Source organism: Fukomys damarensis, unplaced genomic scaffold, assembly GCF_012274545.1.
Source record: "Fukomys damarensis isolate Sample0158 unplaced genomic scaffold, DMR_v1.0_HiC HiC_scaffold_11, whole genome shotgun sequence".
Taxonomy (NCBI): domain Eukaryota; kingdom Metazoa; phylum Chordata; class Mammalia; order Rodentia; family Bathyergidae; genus Fukomys; species Fukomys damarensis.
Genome location: NW_022900923.1, coordinates 760,066 through 767,527, shown reverse-complemented (window position 1 = coordinate 767,527; position 7,462 = coordinate 760,066). Strand labels below are relative to the sequence as shown.

At 43.0% G+C, this 7,462-nt stretch overlaps 1 protein-coding gene across 2 annotated transcripts in view; it reads right to left on the bottom strand.

The window, feature by feature from the left end:
* Window positions 1-910: 910 nt before the first annotated feature.
* Wdr26 (WD repeat domain 26) overlaps window positions 911-7,462 on the bottom strand; it is a 34,384-nt gene continuing 27,832 nt past the window's right edge. For both annotated transcript variants that reach the window (XM_010642442.3, XM_010642444.3), the window contains exons 12-13: window positions 6,058-6,243; window positions 911-2,551 (exon numbers count right to left, since the gene is read on the bottom strand). In XM_010642442.3, the coding sequence (XP_010640744.1) occupies window positions 2,526-2,551; window positions 6,058-6,243 (212 nt within the window). In that variant the 3' untranslated portion in view covers window positions 911-2,525. The remainder of the gene's footprint in view (window positions 2,552-6,057; window positions 6,244-7,462) is intronic.

Below are 7,462 nucleotides of genomic sequence, written 5' to 3'. Positions count from 1 at the left end.
AGTTTTGATATTTGTTAGTATCTTGTGGCTGGCTTGATAGTATTCTCACTCTTAAAGCTACTATAGTCTACAGCATTACTACAAGTTTTCAGCCATTTCTATGGGTTAGAAAATCCTGCCATCAGGTTATCACATTATGAAATCCTAGATTACTTCATTTCTTCCACCTTTCTAGCAGTCACTGCATGGCAATCGTAGGAAACAGACATTTACAGCAAATTGGCACAGCAAAGTACCAGTGTATCAGAAGCTGCTGGTTAGGTTAGACACCCCTGGAAAGCAAACTCACCTAGCTGCTATGAAAACCTTTGCATAGTTGTCACTCCATTTTCACAAGGAGTTACGTTCTTGTAAATGTGCCTCACTTTACTCCACTCTTTTTCAAGTGTTCCTTACTATACTTCAGAAGCACTGTGAAAACTCAGGTCTGTGGGGGCCTGGGTGCAGAAGAATCCCAGTGCCAAGTTGCCCTGGATGGGCACAGATCTCGGCGAGTGTTAAGATGTGCCAGAGCTAACGGCTGTGCGGCGCCTGCGCCTGCATCCTTGTTTCTGGGGGACGGGGTGGGTGGGGGTATTAACGGCTTCAGGGTACACGGCAATCAATGGTCCTAACTGTACTGAGGTAAAGAGAAGTTGCCACTTAACTATATAGTTACCAATGAAGATTTTTATTCAAGCTTAAAGTAAAAATTAATTTTAGTCAGAAAAAAATACCAGATAAATGGTAACATAGTTAACTTAGAAATATCAAAAGAGGAATTCTCTTAAGTGGTGGTCTCTGCAAAATGGAGCTTAAAGTAATATTTTATATACCAACTTGATAAAATAATCTGACCATGATTTGTCATTTTCTCCTACTATGGGCTTTTGCAAGGACGCCCGCTATTTTAAGGCCCAATGTGTTTTCCTTTTTCTTTCCCTGACTTCCCTTTCTCCTTGCTGCCAATCCTTCCATCAACCCACAAGGTAAGACTTCCTGGGCCCAAGCCTTCCCTCCTCCGTGGTTCCTGGAGGAGCAGTCCTGCCATACTGTAGACTTGGCCAGACTTCCAGGGGAACTGCACAGAGTCCTTCCGCAGAATTTACTGTGGGGGTGCCCCCACTCTTCCCCGGACAGCTGCGGCACCCTAGGTGTCTCCTACAGAAGAGCAGCAGGGTTTCAAAGGAGACCAAACATACTGCACTCAGCTGTCATGGGTTTTAAAAATACAATGTGCACATCAGGCTTTTGGCTTATTTTAAATGTGAAATTCTCAAAATTAAAGTTCTTTTCCATGAAGGAAACCAGTGAGGAAAAGTACCCACACAGCACCAGTGGAGAATGAGGCTCAGTATGGCAACATCTAAAAATCTGAGGAGGACTATTCTTCAACTTACTATCTCTGTATGTCAAAATATGAAGGGACTGGGAGGATTGCATCCAAGTTTAAGCATGTTTGTAAGCTACTGGATTCCTTTAACAGTCTCAAGTAAGCTATCAATGTCTGTATCTAATTTCTACTCTTTCGCTAGATCACATCAAAATAACTTTTCCAATCTGAGAACTTGAGACAAGATGTTTGAAAACCTAAATTAACCACTGATCTCATGTTGGTACATTGAAAATTCTTTTTGAAGCATGAATTTCAACATCAGAAACCAGTTTCACTGGAGAGAGAAAACAAAAGGGGGAACCTTTAAAGGGTGGTTATGAATTTCCTTCCAAGCACTGTCTCTGACTGTCTCATGTGGAATTCCGAAGAGCATCAGTTATACTGCACATCTAAGTTGTAGAGGGAGCTGTTTTAAGCTGGTTTAGATTCCAAATGTATACAAATGAAGTCACTTTAATCCTATAAATACTTCTTAATTTATTTTTAAAAAATTGTGCTGTTAACCCTTTTACGGGGCAACAAGCTATGTGAAAAGTACAAAACTTTTTGTCAAATGTAGTATTGAGAGTGCTTTTGACATAGTTCACTGGTTTGTCATCTGCATCAGTATATACTGCGCAATGGGCAAGGCTAGAATCCATGAACCAAGCTGCAAAGATCTCAAGCTAAGTAAGGCGGAAAGATTTGGAGAAACAAAAGGAAATTCTTTCCTATCCAATGTATACTCTTCAGACTAATGCACTCTTTCTATCAAGCCTTCTAAACTGTTAAATAAAGTTTTCCAAACAAGCATTTAAACTTCATTACACAGAAGAGCAACAAGAATGGTAACCTGCCAAACAAAAGGCAGGAGGGAAAAAAATATATATACTGAGTTCAGTGGGGAAGCCTGAATGTAGCACAGTTCTTCACGACCGATGGGGGGTATTCAACATGGTGTCCAACAACGCTCTACGACGTGCTTCATCTCAACTGGTTACTATGAAGCAAGGTGGAAATGTTTGGCCCCAGTCGGGCTTCAGAAATGGTTCTTTTTTCATGACGAGCATGTCTGTCCAGCTATCAATCATGTTTGTTTGCACCAAATCCCAAGCCATTAAAATACAACTAATTTTAAGTTAAACAGAAGTCGTGGGTTCCAAACTCGCCATCAACTATCCATGCTACTGCATTCCTCTGGGCGCCGAAGCGATGAGATGCACATGGGGAGAGAGGAGAGAGGGAGAAGACCAGTTACCAGCAGAGCTGCGAAATCAGCATGGTGACTACGAGAATTTAGCTGACAAAATTTCTTGATACTTTCATCGTCAAAATAATGTATTTACCTCACTGTTAGGCTAAACATGATTATTTTGAATACTAGAGAAACAAGTGAATATTAGGATTCAATACTTTAAAACATTCAGTATTTTAAAATTCATCTTGAAATGATGTAGAAGAAAATCTTTGATAGTTTACAACTATGTGTATTTCTCATTTCATAGTTGCTGAGTTGAAATTCTACATTCTTACCCTCCTTGGTGTGTGGGGTGCACGTGTACCAGCTTTACTCTGATGTAATTCATGTACTGTACAACACACCCACTTAGCCCATGGCTGGTATTTTATTTTTCCAGACAGTCTCTCTATGTAGCCCAGGCTGGCCTTGAATTCACAACGGAGGCCAGGATGGCCTCAAACTCGTGGCAATCCTCTTGCCTCAGACTCCCCCCGACCCAAGTGCTACAATGACAGCCAAGTACCACCAAGCTTGGGTGTTGAAGCATGTTTTTTGTCTTTTGTTTTTTGAGACAGAGTCTCACTATGTAGTTGAGACTGACCTGGAACTCACTATGTAGCCCAGGCTGGCCTTGAAGATTCTCCTGTCTCAGCCTCCGAGTGCTGGGATTATAGGCGTGCATCACCACACCCGGTCAAAGCCTATGGTTTTTAATACACTCACAGGGTTATACAGCCAAGAGTATATAATCTGAGGACATGTTCTTCATCCCTAACTCATGAGCCAACACTCATCCCTAAGAAACCATCAACCCATGAGAGAGGTCCCCCAGATTTGCCTATTTTAGACCATTTCATATAAATGGAATCACGACATTTCTATCTGCTCTTTTTTTTTGGTACCAGGGATTGAACTCGGGACCTTGCCCTTTTGAGGCAGGTGGTGGAACTACTCAGCTAAATCCCCAGCCCAGTCTGCTGGCTTTTAATTATTAGCACATGGTTTTTAAGGTCCCTCTAGTATCAGTACTTGATTATACTCTATTTCAACAAACACCAAGAGGTCACAAATTCTCTTTTGAAGTAAGGCTGTCAAGTGAAACAAATGACTTGTGCTTGCCTAGCTTATTTGAGGCTTTGGGTTCAAGCTGTAGTACTGCAAACAAAAAGAAAATTTTCTATTTCCAACAGGAAAAGTTTCAAAATAGGGGAAAACAACCTGGAAGATACCCCCTAAAAGGGCATATGTAGCCAAATATATGCTTTGTTTTTTTAGTTTCAGGTAAAAATGAGAATGTCCTCACGGGCATACCCATGCTGGAGCAACATAATGGGAAGGTGCAGCAGACCTTGAGCCCAGAACCGGCCTGGTTCTTATTGAACGGGGCTGTCATGCTGGTTAAACTCACCAAGCATGCTGTGCATTGTGGCACCAGTACTGGGGAGGCTGAGGCAGGAGGATCGCCATGAGTTCAAGGCCAGCCTGGGCTCCATAGTGAGTTCAAAGCCAGCCTGAACTACATAGTGAGAAGCTGTCTCAACAACAACAACAACAAAAGAAAAAGAAGAAAAAAGCTCATCAAGCACAAGAGCAGCTCTCATTCCAATGTGGCAGAGGCACACACGTCTTCTTTCAGGGTAAACCCACCACAACACAGCTAAGATCTGCCTACTCTCGTCAAGTCTGTGTACTTGAAAGAATAACTTCCTAATGACTAGTAAAACCAGAAAAGTATAGATAATCACAGAGAATAGGCCTCGAAAAAACAAACAGGAAAACAGAGAACATAAAGATTTCTGGTCTTTGCTGATATCCCAGAAGGAAAGGAAAACACAAAAACTGACTCTCAGCAGACCTTTCCGAACCAGGAACGTGACACTGATACGATGTTCTCTGCTGAGAGTCACCTAAGAGCAGTCAGTCATTCACCCAACTAAAATATTTATAGACTGAGCACACTGAGGAAAAGTCTGTTGATCTATTTCTAGGTAAGTCACTTACTTCTGAGCAAACTGAACATTTTACTAATTTCTAAAAAGATGAGTCATTTACATAAAATATCTCATCACTTCTCCTCTCTAGTACTTAACACAGTGTTCAACCAAGCTTTTGTTGTTTTGAAACAGGATTTTGCTACGTACCCCAGGCTGGCTGTGCACTCAGTAATCCTCCTGCCTCAGCCTCCTGAGGGCTAGGATTACAAGCATGGACCATCATGCCCAGCTGTATGGGTATGTTTTTAGAGACAGGATCTCTCTCCTGTATATTTCCAGGCTGGCCTCAAATGCATGGCAATCCTTCTGATTCAGCTGCTCAAGTACTGGGATTACAGCAGGCCTGTGCCACTATGCCCAGCTATTGTTCAACTAAGCTTTAGTCTTTATAACTGTTGGCTTTATATTTTGGACTTTATGTACAAGTATCTCAAGAGAGATGGGAACAAAATCTCCAGATTTAAAGCAGAAATTCCAACAGCACTTAACAAATTAAATTATACTTGCTTTGGTTTCTCTACCTGTAAGAACGAGGATGAGACTTCTTTCCTGCAGGAGTTTACGTCAGATGGAACAGAGAGCAAAAGGCCTAGGTATATGGCTAATTTCAGGATTTTTCTTTCCCTACCCATTAAGCATAGGTCATGTTAGCATGCTACAATGGTATTGACTATTTGTGTCCACCACAGTGCTACACTTCAGGTCCTTATTTAAAAACAATCTTTGGGGCAGGTACCAGGCATCAAATGCAGGACCTTGCGCTTGTGAGGCAGGTGGCAGAACCACTGAGCTAAATCCTCGGTCCTTCTTTTTTAAATTTTTGAAACCAGTTCTCATCAAGATGTTCAGGTGGCACTTGAACTTGCAGTTCTCCTGCCTCAGCATCCTGATCTGTCTTCAGATGTTTGTGTATTTAGCAGTACTAGGGACTGAAGCCAGGGCCTTTGCAATGAGTCCAGGCCCCCTTCCCCTTTTTCTTAGATTTCCAAGGCAGAGTCTGGATAAGCTGCTCAGATTGGGCTCAAACTTGTGATCCTCCCTGCCTCCCCAAGCCTGCCAGACTGCTGAAATTTCAGCTGGGTGCCACTGCGCTTGGTTTTAAGAATAAAATCTATTCTCAGTATCCTAAAAGCCATGGGAAGTTTTTCTGATTTTCCACTTGTTTTCAACTGTATAAAGTGCTCAGTGCCACATTACACTTAGGTAGCAAGATGAGGAAGATTTTCAGGTAAGATCTTTAAATGGTGCTGGTTAAGGTGACGTATTCCACCTTCCTCCTCATCCCTAGCAGGCATCACTGGACACCTCCGATTTCCCACATCCCTTCTGTGGAGGGCAGCCGGGTATGCACAAAAAGCAGTTGTGTCACATCCCACAATGCACAGTTGCTGCTCATGTAAAATTTTGCATCTTCCTGGTAAGCAGGGCCGCACATCACGTGGAAAAAGCACGGGACACTGGAGCGTTACCTTCGACATTCTGGTGGTCTAGAAAGGGGGCTGGTCCCCATATCCTAACAGTGCCATCGTCAGAGGCGCTGGCCATCATGAACGGGATCTGTGGGTTCCAGCTCACACAGTTCACTGTGCGCGTGTGCCCTGTCAGCTCCGCAATTGGCAGTTCACTACGTTTGTGCCAGATGTAAACCTTGTGATCTAAAGACAGTGATTTGGGAAGAAGTCAGTGAATTGCTTTACAGAATCATCACTCACCACAGAAAAGCGGTGGGCCCAAATTCAATGAGGAGGATCACCAGATCTGTCCTGGGTGTTCCCAGTACCATGTGCTGTATCTTCACCACCATCCCATGAGGCGGGTACTGTACTTATCCTGTATGCTTTTATGGGATGGAGATGGAAGCACCAAGGGGGTGAGTGGCCAGCTCATGAACAGGTTCAAACCCAGGCAGCCCTACTCAAGAGCTTATGGCAAGTCTAGACACTAGTCTCTTACCTGTTCCATAAGTAAAGCTTTATATAAAAGACTATTTATAATCTTGTGAAGTGATAAAAAATAAATACACAAAATAACAATATCTACGGCTAGGGATTTAGCTCAGTGGCACTGCACCTGCCTCACAAGTGTAAGGTCCTGAGTTTGATCCCTGGTACCAAAAAAATCTCCCCCCAAAATAAAAACACAATATATCCCCTCAGACTCGGTGGTATTAGTAAGTCTCAGCTACTTTGAAGGCTAAGGCAGGAGGATTACAAGTTGGAGGCTAGTCTGGGCAACTCAGCAAGAGCCCATCTCAAAATAAAAATGCTGGGATGTAGTTCTATGTAGCTCAGTAGCAGAACACCCCTGGGGGCTCCATCCCTACTGCTAAACAGGTGCAGGAAACACACCACAAACCCACAAGAAATGAAGATCCCCTATAGCTTTGTTTCTTTGTGATAAGCTAATCCAAAATAAAACAAAATCTAAACAATAAAATAAAAAAATCCTAGTTGAAAGTGTGGACCCTGCAAGCAAACAACCCAAGTCCTGATCATCCTTCCACCACCCACTGCTGACGTGACGGTCTGGGTCACCTGCTCATGTGGACACACCCACCCCTCTTGTTAAGAGGATGAGTAAGTATGTGATGAGAGTCGTGCTCTGAACAGAGCAAACACCTTGCATAACCGAGAAGAGATTTAAGCACAGGTGGTGCACTAGGAAAGGCATTTAAGTCGACAATGATGGTTGGCTACTGTGGAAGCTCTCGGACAGTTGTGCTGCCAACCGGGGGAATCTCACAGAGAATTTGTCCTAGTTTCAAAACTTCACATGTAAGATAAAAGTCAGTGCTGGAGGCTGGGGATTTACCTCAGTGGTTCTGCCTCCTGCCTTGTAAGTGCAAGGCCCCAAATTCAATCCCTGGTACCAAAA